This window comes from Pelobates fuscus, chromosome 3, assembly GCF_036172605.1.
Source record: "Pelobates fuscus isolate aPelFus1 chromosome 3, aPelFus1.pri, whole genome shotgun sequence".
In the NCBI taxonomy this organism is placed as follows: Eukaryota; Metazoa; Chordata; class Amphibia; order Anura; family Pelobatidae; genus Pelobates; species Pelobates fuscus.
Genome location: NC_086319.1, coordinates 374,743,787 through 374,762,842, shown reverse-complemented (window position 1 = coordinate 374,762,842; position 19,056 = coordinate 374,743,787). Strand labels below are relative to the sequence as shown.

General features: G+C 40.7%; 1 protein-coding gene across 1 annotated transcript; it reads right to left on the bottom strand.

Annotated features, from left to right (window-relative positions):
• Positions 1–598: 598 nt before the first annotated feature.
• On the bottom strand, positions 599–12,998 carry PPAN (peter pan homolog). The gene is made up of 12 exons (XM_063449461.1): positions 12,915–12,998; positions 11,834–12,004; positions 11,320–11,421; positions 11,121–11,171; positions 10,480–10,650; positions 9,283–9,359; positions 8,703–8,810; positions 3,987–4,110; positions 3,339–3,417; positions 2,935–3,064; positions 1,212–1,369; positions 599–1,090 (listed from the first exon to the last, which is right to left on the bottom strand). Exons 1-12 carry the CDS (start codon positions 12,927–12,929, stop codon positions 684–686), a joined length of 1,593 nt encoding a protein of 530 aa, XP_063305531.1. The 5' UTR covers positions 12,930–12,998; the 3' UTR covers positions 599–683.
• Between the last annotated feature and the right edge of the window lie 6,058 nt (positions 12,999–19,056).

Genomic DNA, 19,056 nt, shown 5'->3' with positions numbered 1-19,056 from the left:
ATTCACAGTTAAAATGCTATGCAAACCTTGGAAAATAAAGTTTCTTAATTTCTCACACTTTATATGAATTCTAAATATTTGATGTGAAATTAAGGACTATTTTTCTCCTGAACAGAATAATATAGTGTGGGTGCACTCAATCTGAAATAGCTAAACTATGGTTGAACAGACATATAGCTCAACTACAGGTTTTGTTTTGGTTAGAACAATTGCCTCTGTCTTTAAAGGGTTAAATATACAAACCAAGGGCTTTTCCTGGCTACTAGCATCAGGCATTATTTTAGTTTTAGTGGGAACCCTTGTGTGCACATCCCATGTGATATTATATAATAACTATTTATAGATTAGATTACTTTATTATTTAACTGTATACTACCCCAATCCTGTCTTCACTACTATATGAAGTAGTGGTTATGGGGTTTAGAGTGTTCTTTTAATTGTGTGTTATGAGGAGGACATACATTAAAAAAAAAAAAAAAAAAGCTTACAAAAAATATACTTAAAAGGGCAGTCATTCAATTGAAGGTTAGGTATCTTATTTTTAACCATTTGAGAAAAGGAACCAATTATTTAAAATAATCCATTTTGAGTCAAATCATTTCATGACAGTGAAAACATTTTAATGTTTTTGTTGCCCAGAGCATTTCCAAGACTAATATTTACAGAAATAGTGTGCCGTCCCTTTATTGCCTCTTTTTCTTATGTGTGTTAGGTTTACCCGTTCGGCCTGCCATTTTGTGCCGTGAACCCATCTGTGGCTTTTGCCCAGGTCTGGGAATCTTGGAACCAAATGACCCAGTTTTTTTGAATCCCTTGCTGTTTTTATTGCCAGATGGCCTTGGGCTTCTCTGCCCTTTTTTCCACTCTGGATTTTTGAAATGTTTCATCCCCTTCATATTTTTTCCGGGCTTGGGGCTTGTTTTGTCTTTGCGGAAGGGAGGCTTGAACTTTGGATGTTTTGTCTGACCCCCGGGAGAGCGAGCATCCCGATTCTCTTCCCTGAATCCTCTGGATCCTTTAAATTTCTTATTTGGAGGACCTGATTTTTGGGTGTGCGAAGGCCTTCTTTTACTGCCATGGAGGAAGAGATCTAGAGATGAAGAAAATGAAATCAAGAGTGAGGAAGCAAGTGACTTACCAAACAAAATAATCAATGAGACAGCTTACAAAGGGATACAACAGAGATTAACTTATGATTAATATGTAATAACCTTTATCAGGCTCCTCTCCAACTTCCTGACGGTAATACTCTGCATCATCGTCCTCTGGTATGTTGGCCGGATCATTCTCTCCAGAAAGACCAGGGTCCTCCGCATCACTGTCACCATCTTCTCCTTGTTTCCGCTTTATTCCAGCTAAGCTGCGTTTTCTGCAACAGAAACAAAATATGTTTTACATTCCATACAAGGGTATATATGCAAGGGAGAGGTTTAATTCCGCAACTTAATATTCTCTATTTATCAGCATTTCAGGGACATACATTAAATCAAATCTCGAATGGTCAATAGTTTTCAATAAATTAAACATTTCAGACCTTGCACGCAAGTAGGACAAAAACGTGATATAAAAACAAGTACAAGATACAATGTAGTTATCACAAACGGTTTTAGATATCGGTGGTTCAATTTTGCCATTTCTTGATTCAAAATGTGGGAGTTTGGAGCATATGTAAATAATATAATTGAAGAGGCTACTAAACAATACACCCCCCCCCCCCCCCCCAACATATAAAGAATATATATTTTTCTTTCACAATATTCTATAGATCCTTAGAGACTTTGATAGACCTGGAAGTAACAAATATAAAATGATTGTAAGAACTGGTAGCATCACACTTTAGTGAAATAATGGTGCCGAATAGCTTGTCAGAAATATACTACACAGGGAATTGTGTACAATTGAAAAATAAGTTGCTCATGTTTGGAAGCTTGAAACAAATAAAAATTCTAACCACTATTTTGTCCTTTTTATCCATCACAGGAGAAAAAAAAAAAAAAAAAAAAAAAAAAAAAAAAGAAGAAGAGTTCCCACTGTGGAGATGGGAGCCAAAAGAAAATCTCAAGAGCGCCACCTACAGTTCATAATTCTCTAGCTAGATAGCTTTGCTCTAATGAATACTTAGAAGGAAACTGACAATTCAAAATAAGACAGGACACTTCATGTGGGCTTACATTGTTAGAGAGCATATTGAGGCACTTTCCTTAAGACACAAAAATTCCTTTTATAAGAAAATAATGGAAAAAAAAATAAAAAATTCAAGTTTAGTTAACTGAAACAGTCTGCCCAAGCTAAATGGCTTCAAACTGGTGTTCTGTTTTTTTTTTAGTGATTGTGTCTATAAGTCACAGTATTTATTAGAAGAAATCTATTTGGTGTCAAACTTTATAGTGCATTGGGGTTGGGAGACTCTCCATGTGCTTCCAACTTGTTGCAAAATGAAACATGGGTTCTGTTCAGAATTTTTGTCTGGAGATCCCCACCTAGAAAATTCATAAAGTGCAAGCTCTCCTTATTATTAACAAAGTGAGCTGTGTTCACGATTCCCCAAAGATTTTTTCCCCTTAATTATTTAGCGCTTTGAGAAAAACAAAACGCAATCATGTCAGAGACCTATTCCCTTTCAACAAATGTCATTTTGCAGAGAGTGATTCGCACTAGATTACGACTCTGTACATTAAATACCAACAATGTGCTTTTTAATTAGATCAGGAGAGGTAGGAGAATTGTTTGACAGCGTCCGTTTCAGATATTCCCCTGCCAAATTTCTCTCTTTTTTTTTTTAAAACTAAAAGCATTGAGCTATTTCCTAGCAAGGCAATAACCTTCAAAATGTCAAGTGGATGAACAGCTAAGCATTTAATGGGCTACTCACTTTAACTCCCTGTACTACAGGTTCACTTGTTTGCTCGCATGCTGGCCCAATTTCTGACTTACTTATGCGCTTCCTTTTGCTGGGTTTTACGCTCTACATCGGCCTCCTGCTTCTTCTTTCTCTCATGCTTCTCTCGCAGTTTGTTCTCTTTTCGTTCCAACATGGCCTTAATCTCTTCTTCCGTCTTTTTGACTAAGCGATGGAAAGAAATAGGAAGTTATATTAAATATATTGAGGAAAATAGCAGTGACGGTGCTAACATGTTCGGCTTAGTCTACACCCTCTTATGTCATGTGCTGGGAAGGACAAATCTCATGTTCCTTGTCTGTGTCACCCTGTGGTGGGAGGGACAGGCTCCATATCCCATAACACCAACATATCAGAGATAGACTGCATGTGGGGATGGGTGGACTTAAGATTGCAAAAACACAAGAATGAACAAGAAATATATGGTAACTTCACTTACTAAAGTTGTGGTATAAAACTTTGCCATCACTTAAACCCTCTTCAATCTTCACCAGCTGTAATTTTATTCTTGGGCCAATCTGTGGAAAACCAGGAGAGATTGATCATAATAATAAGAGCAGCAGTGATAGAAAGGAAAAAAAAAAAAAAGTAAATGAAGCTGAGCTGGATGCGCTGCCAGATGGAGATGGCCACAATTTAGATTTTTGGAAATGAAACAACAACTTTTGCTCATTACATACTCTGCAAATTTGAGCAAGAAACCATGGTAAAATTATGAGTAAAAAGCACGTCATGGCAATTGGTTTTTTTTTTGTGTGTGCGAAAATCACTGTTGCTGAAAATTAGTTTTTTATTACAATATGTAAATAGGCCTGCATTGATTACGTTTCAGTGTTATTAAAAGGATTCTATAGGCACCCAGACCACTTCAACTCAATTAAGTGGTCTGGGTGTCATGTCCCTGTCATTTTAACCCTGCAACTGAAAATGTTCACATTGCAAGGTTAAAGGGACACTCCACGCACCCAGACCACTTCTGCCCATTGGAGTGGTCTGGGTGCCAACTCCCACTACCCTTAGCCCTGCAGCTGTAAATATTGCAGTTTTCATAAACTATTCTGAGATAAATCATCACCAACGGACTAACCTCTGTCAGACGGACAGCACTTTGCTGGGACTTCATGTTTCCTCGTCCAGCGTAGGCCTGGGGCAGTTCTGTGATATTGTGATCTCCATCTTGCTCAGCCTCGCTTTCTGATAGATTGGCTCCTCTATGGAACATGAATAAAGTATTGAAGCGTTGAAGTGTGTACCATTTATTATTTACAACAGTGAATAAAGAAAGAATGTAGTTAGACATCATAACCTAAATTTGGAGGGAGTAAAATCTAGAGGCAAAATAAATTTACAGAATAGTAGATGTATGGAACAGCCATCCGGCAGAGTGGTTGGTGCTTTGTACAGTACCCACTGCTGTCCTGAGCAGGAGACAAAATTACAGCCTGTGCTTTTGTCAGGAAATGGTCATAGTAGAGGAGCCAACATGGTGCTAAAGAGAGGGATGATTCACATGGGTCTTAAGGAAAGATGGGAAACACATTTAAAGGTTTCCTACATAAAGCAACTTAAGGGATGTATTGCCTTGGGAGTACCAATCTTCAAATTCATACTAAAAGGATCATAAAGCACCACAACTACTATAGTCTATTGTAGTGCTAGCAAGCTACGGTCATTGTCCCCCAGTTCTGTATCAGATCTTTGTTTTAAAACAGTTTGACATAAACCAAGGGTCCCCATGAACCTGTGACACAGCCCTTCAGTCACGATAGTTGAAAAGTAACTTCCACATTAGCAGAATCGTGCATATTTGGACAGCAGTGATAAAAGCATCAGCATTGATTTTATATATACACATACCACACAATGTAGTGTGATCAAATTGGACTCACATCTCTCCTCACCCGACCTCTCCCCTGCTGTCCTACAACGTGTCATTAATTGCCTCTCTCTCTCTCTGATTGAATGTCCTTCCGCTTTCTGAAACTCAATCTCTATGAAACTGAATTTCGGATTTTTCCCACCTCATAACACTGATCCTCCTCCTTCACTCTCCCTGCAGGTTGAAGGTCACTGCCTCACCCCATCCTTTCAAGCTCGCCGTCACTTTTGATCATGGCCTCACCTTTGCGCCTCATGTCCAGTCTGTTGCTAAAACCTGTTGATTCCCACTTAAAAAAATTGCCTACATACGCCCCTTTCTTAAGCAAGATGCTGCCGAGGAGCTTGTTCATGCTCTAGTAATCTCTTGCATCATTTACTGTAATTCCCTCCTAATTGGTCTCCCCAGAAGCCGTACTGCCCCCCTACAATCTGTGATGAATGCTGTTGCCAGGCTGATCTTTCTCTCCTCTCACACTCACCCCTATGTCAATCCTTACACTGGCTTCCTGTACCCTACAGGTGTCAATTTAAAATACTAACCCTTACCTATAAAGCTCTAACTAACTCTAGCCCCTCTTACATTTCTTCACTGATCCATAGTTATGCCCCCTCTCAGGCTCTCCTCTCTACTGGCGACCTTCTCCTGTCTGCTGCTCGCACCCTTACTGCAAATTCACTCCTGCAAGACTTCTCACGGTCGGCTCCTTTCCTTTGGAACAGCCTGCCTACCCCTGTCACACTCTCCTCTAGTCTTTTCAGGAATACTTATAGCCTCCAAGAGTAACTTTGATCACTCAAACCTTCCTCTTGCGCTCTCCTAAAGGGCAACTCTTCCACTCTCACCTCCAGTTCTGCTACTTTCCCACCATGTCTATTTGCTGTCTCCCTCAATACCTTTCCTATTGTGTTTTTATACCCCACCTCCTCAAGACTGTAAGCTCGTTTGAGCAGGGTCCTCAACTACCTATTGTTCCTGTTACATTTTGTTATTTTCTCATTTGGTAAATTCTCCTTTTATTGTAAAGCGCTGTGGAATAAGCGGGCACTATACAAATACCAATAATAAATAATATTGATAATCAATCAAGCATATCTGTTCAAGATAAATGCCCAGTTATGAAAGGTGAGGTATTGGAAGGTAAAAGTGTGGCAGTACTGTTATACCCCACTTCAAATAATTCAGACCGGTGATTAACCCCTTAAGACCGCAGGACGTACCATGCCGTCCTTATTTGGGCGGCTCTAAACGCCGCAGGACGGCATGGTACGTCCTGGGCGGTCTTACCCCCCACGTGGCCGGCGGAACATGGCCGCTGCAGATCGCGGTCGGGGGGCATGCCTGGCCCCCCAGGCAGCCCCCCTGTGCCTGGGGACCGCGGTCTGCAGCTTCCGATCGCAGTGACAGGCTGTCACTGCGATCGGTATTTACCATGTGTCAGCCGATTTTAAAATCGGCTGACACATGGAGCCGGCGGAATTCTCTGCAGCAGATCGCGGTCGGGGGACATGCCTGGCCCCCCAGGCAGTCCCCCTGCGGTCAGTGACCGCGATCTGCAGAGTATGATCGCAGGGAGAGGCTGTCTCTGCGATCTGAATGCAGAGACAGCCTCTCCCTGCGATCTGATCGCAGTGACAGTCTGTCACTGCGATCAGAGGTTACTATGTGTCAGCCTATTGGCTGACACATAGTAACTGCAGGCAGGATTCCCCTGCAGATCGCAGTGGGGGGCATGCCTGGCCACCCAGGCACTCCCCCTGTGGCCAATTACCGCGATCTGCAGGAGGTGATCACAGTGACAGCCTGTCACTGTGATCACTGATCCTGTGTGTCAGCCAGTGATGTAAAATCACTGGCTGACACTGTCTCTGCCCCTCTCCTCCCCTATTAACCCCTTAATGTAAAAAAAAAAAAAAAAAAATTAAAGTTAAAAATAAAATACACTTACATCATTTATATATATATTATATATATGATCTATATATAATATATATACGCACACATTTACACATACACTAAGTGTATTTTAATATTTATATATATATATATATATATATATTAATATCAAAATACACGTAGAAGGATATTGATTAAATATATACATAATTATATATATAAATATATACATAATTATATATATATATATATATATATATATATATATATATATATATATATATATATATATATATAATAATAAAACATATGTAAATACGTAAAAAAAATAAAAAAAATAAATAATTAAAAATATATATGTGTGTAATTTCGTTCTAACTGTATTTTGATAATATATCTATATATATATATATATATATATATATATATATATAGATATATAGATATCAAAATACACGTAGAACGAAATAATATACCCAAGTATATACGTATACATCACTATATGTATACCTATATATAAATAAAAATAATAGTAAAAAAATTATATATATATATATATATATATACACACACACACACACACACACACACACACACGTGTATATATAATAATTTTACATATATATTTATGTAATAATTTTACATAATTAGGTATCCTAATTAATTACAATTAGCGGGACCTGCCTAACAACCCAGGCCGAAAGTATAGGGAATTTAATTTGCTAACACTATATTTAACCCTATAACTTTCCAAGACACTATAAAACCTGTACATGGGGGGTACTGTTTTACTCGGGAGACATCGCTGAATACAAATATTTGTGTTTCAAACCCGTAAAATTTATTACAACAATGATATCGTCAGGGAAAGTGAAATTTATTGCCTTTTTCGCACACAAACGGCACTTACACTGACAATATTTTTGCTGTCATACTTTTTACTGTTTTGAAACACAAATATTTGTGTTCAGCAAAGTCTCCTGAGTATAACAGTACCCCTCATGTACAGGTTTTATGGTGTTTTCAAAAGTTACAGAGTCAAATATAAGGCTTGCGTTTCAGTTTTTTCACAATGAAATTCGCCAGATTGGTTACGTTGGCTTTGAGACCGTATAGTAGCCCAGAAATAAGAATTACCTCCATAATGGCATACCATTTGCAAAAGTAGACAACCCAAGGTATTGCAAATGGGGTATGTTCAGTCTTTTTTAGTAGCCACTTAGTCACAAACACTGGCCAAAATTGGCTTTCAAATTAGTTTTTTGCATTTTTCACACACAAACAAATATTAACGTTAACTTTGGCTAGTGTTTGTGACCAAGTGGCTACTAAAAAAGACTGGACATACCCCATTTGCAATACCTTGGGTTGTCTACTTTTGCAAATGGTATGCCATCATGGGGGTAATTTTCATTCCTGGGCTACCATACAGTCTCAAAGGCAACATAACCAAACTGGCAAATTTCAATGTGAAAAAACTGAAAAGTGTAACATGCTATATTTGACCCTGTAACTTCCCAAAACACCATAAAACCTGTACATAGGGGGTACTGTTTTACACGTGAGACATCGCTGAATACAAATATGTGTATTTTATTGCAGTAAAAGCAAACAGTATTATGACATTCACAGTTAGAATGTCACATAGAACTAAGAAAATTTTAAAAAAATCATATTTTCTCTCATTTTTTTATATTTTATTCATATTACGTTATGTTCCATACCTAAATATTTGATGTTAAATGAAAGCCCTGTTTCCCCTGAACAAAATGATATATAATAAGTGTGGGTGCATTTAATACGAAAGAGGTAAATTATTGTTGAACAGACATATAGTCGAAATCTGTGGTTTGTTTACATTTTTTTTGGTTCACAACTTGTACATTTGGCTGCGGTCTTAAGGGGTTAAGAGTAAGTTTGCACAGTCTAACCGTTACTTTTCACAAGCTTCCTCCAGAGTGGTTATAATTCCATCCGGAGCGCTTGGCCATTGAGAGAACCATTCCACTATCCTTATTGCAAACTCACTTGACCAACAGCTCACTGATGTCCTCCCAACGACTCATGTTTGGAAATCTCTCCTGGAGAAGCTTTTTCATACCCTTACTCATTCCAACTGGGACCACTTTCACACTGCTGCAAAACCAATTGAAGAAATATGTGAAAATTATATTTATTTATAAAGAACATTTCGCACAGTTCTGTACAATGGGTAATCAAACAGTTATTTGATAGCGCATAGTCATAAAGGAAAAAAATTAGATGGGGACCCTGCTCAAAACAACTAGCACTTTAGAAAAGGACTGACCCACTCAGTAAGGTCAATTATTTCAACTAACCAGACATCCATATAGAATGGTTTGACTACGACTTTGTTACAGTTATGTAAAAATGTGCAAACTGTACTGCATAAATGTTATGAAAAAAAATTAATAAAAAATTACCCGTACATATTTATAGATATGCAGAGATCATGTAAAATCAGTAGACTCTCTTTTATAAACATGTATCCAGTACTCTTTCCATATAAATGAAGTGTTTTCGATATATAGTCCCACCACACTCAAAACATCACCAGTGACATACAAAGCAGAAAGGCAACACTTACAAATGTCTGAAATCAAGTGTCTCAGTGTCGTCATTATAGTTAATAAGGATACATCTCCGAATGGTATTCAGGTTTACCTGGAAGAAAAACAATAAGGTTATTGGCATGATAGGTTGTGCTCTATTTCCACTAAAGTAATGTACAAGAGGAATAAACCACAGGGACTAACAGTATACTACTGTAGACAGGATGAGTTAACTCCATTGTACATTTAGAACACTTTAAGCCTAGTAAGGACAGAAAGAAAAGGCACTTTGGTAGTTGATTGGAGACAGTGCTACTTTCTGTTTGACCCAGGACATGAGGACAGCATTGACAAGGAGTACGTGCTACCAAAGAAAATGATGAGGACCAAGGCTACCTCTTCCACTTTGGGTGACACAGATAAGGCAGGAGCATTTCCTCCTTCAATACCCCACCTAAAGGGAGGGATGTAGGAGATGTAGAATTTCCCTCTTAATATAAAGTGATGCAAATTAAAAACACACAGACCAAGCCTGCCATCCGAGTAACTAACAGCCTCAAATTCCTGTTTAGTCCCCTGGGAATTCTAGAATGTATAAAACTTACTTTTTTTGTATCCACCAGAAACCTGGAAGGAAATTCAGTCAGCCTGTTGCTGCCTGTTCTGCTGCAAGAAGCTCTAACATTTTTATAGAAGTAGTAATAATGGACGTCACCAGAGGCGCCTTACACAGACTGTAGTGGTGTTTCTCCTATCACAAGTTATTGGTAGAAAAAGTCCAAGCACATAGAGACTTTCCAATGCAGCTCAATGAGAAGTCTATAAAAGGCAATTCCTTGCTTACAGAGTTTAGCTCCATTAAGATGAACAACCAGGAAGTAAAGGGACTTTTTTTTTTTTTTTTTACTTGAAAATAAAAAGGACACACTCATTACAAGTAAAGCAATTCAGCAAGTTGAAGAATTGTTAGGAGTCTGGAGTGTACCTTTAAATAAAAAGTAAATACGGTAAGTGTCAAAATGTCATCCCCATCCCTACTTCCTGACAAGTGATGAAAAATCTAGGTCAGAATAGGAGAACTGAAATACAATTTCCAACTCAGGTGAGTAACAAAAATCATCACTAGTACATACGGCCTTTTTGATGAAATGTGGAATGATGTGTTTATGAGACATGTCTTAACTAATCCAGTACAATATAGGCCAATGTGAACCCAACAAACGTGCGCTCACCTTGTGAACATTAATTGAGGGAAACATGTTCTGGAACATGGTGGCCATCAGCTTAACCTGCATACCCTGGTTGCCAAAGTTATTGAGTACAAGTAGGGGAGGGTGGGTGAACTGCTGCTCGTGCATTCGATGTTTCTTCAGAGAAGACACCACATCTTTTACCAAGGAGTACTAAAAAGAAAGAAAGTAGGTGGGATTATTGTTGAAAGGCTACATCTTGTGTCAAGGAGCACCGAAAGGAAGAAGGTAGGTAGAATTATTAAGGCAATGTTTTTTTCTAAAGAGCACTGAAATAATAAAATTGGATTAAAATGAAGGTGTATTTTACCATAGAGTAGGGAGAGAACAAAGGAACGCAAGGGTGAACACTGAATCTGGAATCAAAAAGAGAGACTACTGCAAGAATTGCAGGATAAGATACACAGATTAGGACTCTACTTGGACTTTTGCCACTGCCCTAGAGAGAAACTAGACAGTGACATGCTATTAGCACTCTCCATGTCACAAGCCATGTGGAGAAAGGGACAAGTGACATGGTGAGGAAGAGGGCAATGTTGTGCTATTTTTAGGTTTTACTGGAAGGTAAGGCATTATTTTTTTTTTTTATGAAAAGCTAGACAAATTAGATCAGATTTACACACCTCTGTCACTTTGAAATTCAATGTTGGTCCACGGGGCAAACGTACAAATTTCTGGAGAAGAAAATACAAAAATTACCATAGTAATCAGCTATGTTTCAAATATGTTCTGGTTTATAACAGAGCAGATTGTGTGGGAAAACTTGCACCTTATATACAAGACTGAACATGGTTTACAAAACGTTTTAATGACATCACTTACAAAATTGACATTTTCAGTTGTCTTGCTGAAGATGAGGAAATGGGTCACTCCTAGGGGTCCTGCTACAGCAATAAAGTCTTTCAAGGTATTCTTCTTTCGAACCTGGAAAACCAAAACCAAAATCAGAACTAAATTTTGATATTCCTATAAGTTACATCAAGTAACTGGCCTTATAACCTGCAAATTAAAATAACTGTTAAACTCTATTCTGCTCATTAGATAATAAAGGAAAAAAAATTGGGTATTTGGAGCAGTAAGCACTCATTTTGAGCACTGCAAATAGCTAATCGGTCAGCCTGGGGCCACTAAATGGGGCTCTAACTGCCAGAGGATCTATTGATACCTGGGTCTCCTAATGATGAAAGAGAGTTTTATTTTTGTTGTTTTTTTTAAACTTGATCTTTTGTTACATGAAGGGAAAAAAATATCACTGTGCAACAAAAACAGTTCCAGGCCCATATAACTTATTTGCTACCGTTATCCGAGACAGACAGAGAAAGCAGAGCATTGTTACCTTAAGCGAGGTAGCAGTAAAGGGTTCCATCGCCCGCCTGAGATCCAGGATCAGTTGCTGCACATTTTTTCCAACTTGCCCACGATGGAAGACAAAGGAGTGGGGAACAGCCGTATACGTTTCTTCTGCATTGTGTTTTGCTGTTGCCTTCAACTTCTTTTGGTTTTTAGTCTAGGTTAAGAATTCAGATAATTTTAGAGATTAATGTATATTGCAAACCTTTTTTTCCCCTCTCTCCTGGTTATTGGCCCCTTAAAATGTGTAAACAGTCCCAAAAGATTTGTCATTCATTAATCAATTTAGTAAAACGGTTAACGGGCCAACGCTATACCATACAATAAAAGTATATTTCGGTAAGCATAATGTTAAATCCAAAACACAAACGTCAGTCATGAAATTTACCAAATATTTTACACAGTTGTTAAGTAGTGCGGCATGAAATGCTGGTTAAGTGATAACCACTTTATCAATAGCTTCACACTGATACCATTGTACAGCGCTACGGAATTTGTTGGCGCTATATAAATTTTAAAATAATAATAATAATAATAATAATAATAATAATAATAATAATGTCCTGTCCTAATGTGTTTTACACCCCACCTCCTACAGAATGTAAGCTCGATTGAGCAGGGTCCTCTTCAACGTATTGTTCCCATACATTTTTTGTAATTGTCCTATTGATAGTTAAGTCTCCCAATCCCCCCTCATAATATTGTAAAGCGCTACAGAATCGGTTGGCGCCATATAAATGGCAATAAATATTATTAAAGTTTTTTTGCAAGAAAATTGATTTTAACGGTAATTCAAAAACACATGGTCTTTCTTCTAGATTGCCATCTAGCCTCAGAAGCCTTTGAATAGGTTTATAAAGGTTACTTCAATATCCGTTCAGATTTTTATAAACCACTAAAGAGCACTAGGGGCTGACAGTAGCTCTGGTCTGTAAATATCTCTCCCTCGCCTTTGCTTGCAGCTTATTTTCCCCACGTGTACTTTCTTGTATTCATTTCCCAACACAAAATTCTCAGCCTATGTATATACACACGTTTCTATTGCTTTTAATAAACAAATGACTTACCCTGTCTTTCCCCATGTTGGCCGATCGTAGTCTCCACTTCAGTACTCACGTGGAGCTACGCATTGACTTCCTGTTCGGCTACTTCTTAGGTCCCGCCGATGGAAAACACGGCGCACAGCTTTCAGTTCCGAGGCATTTGAGTTCCGGGGGGAGGGGGAGGAATGCCATTATTGGTTAGAGCCAATGAGAATATAAATGCTGGAATTTTATTGCAGAATTTATAATGGCTGTAGACCCCAAGAGGATGAAAAGTGACCTGGGGAGGCTGTGTTGGCTCTGGGTAACCATGATTAATTTCCAGACTTGTTGGCACTGGCTGGTAAAGGTACATCAGTCTCATATTTAGATTTTTAGCCTCAGATAGAGTATTTATTTAACAATTCCTATGTAGCACCATTATCCAAAGTGCTTCACAGAGCTTAGATTGGATGTGAGGTGGGAGCTTGTTGTGGGAATTATTGGGTAGGCCTGCTCTCTGCTTCTGATATAGCCTATTTACTCAATACTCCAGCAGCACAGATTAATCATAGAATCAACCAATGAAAACAAAGGAACATTCTCTATATAAGGCTCCTTACAGTCAAACTCCTCCTCTTTCTTTGCTGCTCATGCGGTGCACAGGTCAGAGTATTTGCTCCTTCTGTTTTCTGTATGATTCATGTTTACTTCTATTTACACTATCTATTTCATGGTGTTTTATATACTCTATGATGCCGTGCCACCTGTCATCTCCACTGTTCTTCCTAGCCTTAATGTCCTCTCAAGTTTCTCTACCCTTAGTTTGCCATTAGGCCCCTGGATGTTGCTCCCTTTAGTTTCCACTGCATATGCTTTCTTTAATTTGCCATTAGGCCTCTGGATTTTACTCCCTGTATTTTCTTTGTATTTGCTTGCACTGGATTTTACTCACTGTATTTATTTCTGTATTTGCTTTGCCTTGTGCCGTGGCAGACAGCGCCGTGCTCGAGGCACTCTCTCAACTTTGGGAGTTGTTCCCGCCAGGTCCACGTGCGTGGTGGCCATTTTGAATCTTGCAAGATTCATGGTGGACATTTTGTTTCTTGTTCTAGTCCATTCGAATAACGAATCTGTACCAGGACGCACTATAAGACTGTCACACTGCTCCATAATGCCTGTCAACACAAGGAATCCTCCTGTTACACTGACTTACTGATCTGCCTGCACTCCTGGATCCACTGCTACACTGCATACAACTACTGCACGATCTCTCTTGGCTGCTTTCCTTTATTACTTCATAGGAAGGATTTATTTGTGCTCTGTCTACTTTACAGTTATAATTAAACCAAACTTACATGTAGAATTTTACTTACATATAGGGTGCCCGATGGTGCAGTCTGCCTTGTGCAACTGTGCAGAGGGGTGAGCCCCCTGCTACACTTGGGGTGAGCCCCCATATACCCTATCCTAACCACTTGCCTTATGGTATTCTATAGGGGTGGGACCCCTTCAGTACTGGAAACTACCAGCATCCCCCATATTATGGTTATCAATTCCTTACACATATTAGTCACTTGTTTCAACCGGTGAGTCCTCCTAATAATAATTGTTAAGACCTGCAGTGGTTATGGTACTGCAGTCTTCTATTCCTTTCCCAATAGCTGAGCATAAGTGATTATAGCTGCAGTAGGAAGTGGAGGAAGATGATTCTCCCCAGCAAATAGAATATTCCCCAAACATGAGCCTAGACTTCATGAAGGGTGTAACAGGAATGAAGTTTATTGATAACACACTGGCTTTCATGAGAAATCCTCCTGCAAGAGGACCTCCCACAGTAAACAAAGACAATAACCAATCAACATACAGATTTACAGTAACCCCCGCCCTCTCTCTGCCTGGGAGATATTGAGATAAGTTAAGGGAAAAAAACAATTATCTCTAGGCAGAGGGCAGACAATTTTCCCAAAAGTTGGAACACCCCTTTCCACACAAGGTATCCCCACAAATTGCATATCCCCTGATAGCCCCGATCTGAGGTCCAACATATCCAATTCGGTTCAGGGGTTCATAAAAAGCATGGAAGTCACAAGTTACCGACCACACACGAGGCCCCTGCCCAAAACAGTTCCACAAATTTTGCGTGTGCGGTCAATTCAGAAAAAAGGCAAAAACGAAAAAAAAGTCCCGAATGGATCCTCCTGGCTCATAGGAGTGATTGCTCCCCTTGTCCGTATGAACAAAACTATTGAATGGCACTCTCCTGGCTGTTCTGCAACTAAAGGAAGCAGGCGTTCGGTAGTTTCAGCAGTGGTTCGTGAGGTCGAGTGTCCGATTTTAGCTCCAGATACTCGACGACCAAGTCCCGCTGCCTCCTTTCGGGCAAACAAGATGGCCGCCATTTTCTGTTCCACGTGGCATTCGGCTAACGAACAGCGGCCGCACAGAGAGGGCTTAATAGACTGTTCTTTTGAAGTTAATGAGCCAGGAGGGTGGTCGGTGCTCGGTAGTTTAAAACTACCGAAACAATAGATTCAACATGCATAAAATACTATAGAAAAAGCCCCAACATAGGAGAAAATACCGAACAAAGTCTATTTTCTTCACAATAATAATTCATTAAAGACACCTTTACCTTTATACTTGTCACGGGAGTTGTAACCCAACACGCGGGAAAGAGGAAACCGACAAAAGGTGGATCCGTAAGACATATTACCGTGCCTTAGAATGACCGGACTTAACTTATTAATCCTTGGATTCTACAGACAGTATGCGGCTATATCACCTCGCCCGATATCAGCTGCTTTCCCTGCTAACTCTCCATGTCTTCAAAGAACACAAGGCTTTCATAGATGAAGAGATCCAGACATTGTTTTCCAAAGACGCAGTATAATATGAGCAGGACATAGTGATCCAAGGATAAATCTGACTGCCATTCTAGGGTCAAGAAGGCATTTTTCCCTAGTTTGTTGCAAAAGTGCTTCAAACTTATTTTTTTCCCTTTCTTTTGGATCAAGATTTAAAAAAAAAAAAACCAAATGTGAGGAAAACGGAACTTGATGGACACGTCTCTTTTTTTTTTCATTTTAAATTCTTTATTTTTCGTTGTGCAAGAAATAACAAGGCATCTTACATTGCCACAACGGTGTATGTAAGCACAGTGAAAATACAATTGAACATATATGTGACATTATGGTCTTGGCACAATTTTTAAGTGTAGTGATAGTCAAGCTGTTGGTACTCGTCTGGTTGCAGGTCTTAACAGTATTAGCAATATAAGTAACACAGGTAATAGAAGTAAGGCATGTGACCTGCATAAATTAGTGATTGGTTCGCCATGTGAAGTGTCTGAGTGTCATGGGATTAAGTCCCAGGCTATGGGCCTTAATGCGTTCTGCAAGTACAGTAATGCGTTAAAGGGAGCATAATAGGCATATGTGTAATATGCGTGGTAGTTGTGCTGCTCGCCATAATTATGTGAAACTATACTAGTGGTGCAGTACCCTCTTCCCCAGAATGAACATTCAGATATGATATAGTACGGAGGTGGGAGATAAAGAGCATGCAACTGGGGGCCCATTAGGTATTGTGAGACTTGCATCTACTATGTAAACTGAGCATTTACAATACATGGAAAAACAACGGGTGATAAGAGGCAGGATAGCGTTCGGTTTTGTGCAGGCTACATGCCACATCCCATGGTTGTCAGTGGGTAAAGTGGGTGGCCATTGAGTCCTTGCGGTGGAGGCAGTTTAACCTATGCCTGCCTGAGGGGTTACAGAGTCCCGTAGCCAGGTTATGTGTTGCAGGCTATCCCAGCCTATTATGGATCGGCAGGTGGGAACTTTCGCTGGGGGGGGGTCCCCTTGGTACCTTCGTTGAGGTGTACACTCTGGCGTATTCCTGCTGCTGTCGTGGCTGTCTCTTGTGGGGGTTCCTATGCTTTGCTCTGTGTGGTCGAGTAGAGTTGCGGGTAGGCTGGAGGTATCGCTGTCTCCGGTGCCGTGTTCCAGCATTCTTTGACTGAGTCTGGTGCGGTCGCCATCTTGTGAAGCTCCTTTCCTGCGTGTGTGCATCTCAGCTTTGTTTTGCGCGGCTGCAAGGTTTGGAGCTGGGTTCGCCGTCTCTCCGTGTAGCACGGCCGGGAGGTTTGAGCCACCTTGTTGGTTGTGAGCGGGAGAAGGAAGCAGGTCTTCCCTTTGCCGTCGGTACACTTGGCGTCCGCCATTTTAGGTGCGGCGGGAGGGTTCCCTGGCCTCAGTTGCCGTGTCGCGGTCAGTGCCACAGGGTGAGGACCGGGATCACCCCCCCGGTCCAGAGGGGGGGAAACGGAGCCGGACCTGCTCCGATCTGCATCCGTGGCTGGGTTCCGTGGCGCAGGATAGTGGGGCAGCGGCCGTCTGCCCCACTCACCGCAGGAGAAGGCCTTGGCTGGGGCAACATGTTTTTCTCCCCCCGGGGGACTGAAGCACAGTAAGCCAGCCTCTCCCCAGGTCCAGCAGTCTCTCAGCTCCGGGTAGCTTCTCTGGCGGTCTGATTTTTAGGCGGTGAGACTTGATTTTAGAGGGTAAATATCATTGATTTGCAGGAGCTGCTCAGGCGTGCGACCGTCCAGCTCGGCGGTCCGGCCCCGCCCCCCCGACACGTCTCTTTTCAGCCTATGTAACTATGACATTGGAGGCTTCTTCGGCACCATCTCCTGTATTTTTCATGGCCAGGAAGATTTCCGTCCAGTAATACGTTTTCTTTAGACCCAGAGTTTTGTAATGAATCTTGATGAAGTTGCTTGAACCCACTTAAGTCATATCTGTTTCAGGAATTCCAGATCGACTTAATCTCCTGCATACCCCTCCTGCCTCTCTCAAAGATCACGGCCATCCTAAGGGGAAACAGAAAATACTATTGGTTCATCACAGCCATCTTCGTGGGTCGAGTCGTGGGTCTGCTCTCTGCTTTCATTCAGGCTATCTACCCTGGACATCTACATGCAACGGTTGAAGGAACACTACCTGCGTTCAGGCGTCTTGTACGACCAGATGGTGCCTCTCACTTTCAAGGGCAGACATGGTTTCGTTGGTGGCTCCTAGATATGCAGGCATGGAATTGAAAGGCCATATCTGGTCCCTCTACAGTCTTTGTGGTGGAATCGGATGCCAGCCTCTAGGGCTGGGGAGCACATTGTGCGGACTCATCCACAAGTGGATAGTGGCTAGATGAGGTGACCTATTAACATATCAACTACTTTGAACTGATCGCACCGAAAGGCTAACTGGAGTACAGAAATGTATATTGTCATACCTTATACAAAGCAGAGTGGCGCAGCGGAAGCGTGCTGGGCCCATAACCCAGAGGTCGATGGATCGAAACCATCCTCTGCTAACTTTTTTTTTTTTTTTTTTTTTTAATCTTAAAAAATTTCAATCTGCTTTTGTTTTCAGAAGTGACAATCTGAAGGAAGCAAATTTCTTTGCAAACAGTCATCTCTCACCACACAGAGAACTGTGTGACAATTTAAAGAGGGCTGGCATAATTACCTTTTCACTTTCTTCAGTAAGCATACAGCTCCGTTCAGTAAAGCTGTTGTGGGGAGGGAGGAGTTGCAGATTGTGTGCATGACAGACAGAAAACTGAGAGACTGGCTCGCAGACTGGCCCGTCACATGTCTGACTACTTCTTCCTATTCCGCATGTACAACGTCTTTGCAGTCCAGTATATAAACCACCTGGACGGGGCCCGCTGTCAAGTGCTGTCGGAACTGCCGAGGGCATATACAGGTTCTCTCTATCTCGCAACATCGCACTACAAGCAGAGTAACTCTCAAGAACCGCCAAACATCACGGCAGATTGGTACTCTGGTTTTCCACAAGCTATTCAACTGCAAGGGCCCTCTACATGTCGACCTTTTGCCTCAAGTTTAGGCTGGAATTAAACTGTGTTTTGGTGCTCACTCTGTTTGTGGTGTGGCTGTGTTGCAGGCTCTTTCGACGGGCGCATCTTTTATGGACCTCATGCGTTTCAGGATTGGTCTCGGGAAGCTTCCTTTAGAGGTCTTTTAATTCCGCCCTTCTTCTCATGCTTCCTTTGCCTTTACTGTAATCCTAGCGATTAAAAATGCAAAATACAAAGCTTCATGTCATGTGGTAAAATTGTAGATTATGCTAACTGAGTGTACCTATAATCTTAAATT

Excerpts from the sequence above, each read along its gene's own strand:
- PPAN (XM_063449461.1), bottom strand. Across the intron at positions 3,065-3,338 it reads AGTTTTATACCACAACTTTA|TCAAAAAGACGGAAGAAGAG; the intron begins GTAAGTGAAGTT and ends TCCATCGCTTAG. Across the intron at positions 1,091-1,211 it reads TGGAGAGGAGCCTGATAAAG|ATCTCTTCCTCCATGGCAGT; the intron begins GTTATTACATAT and ends CTTCATCTCTAG.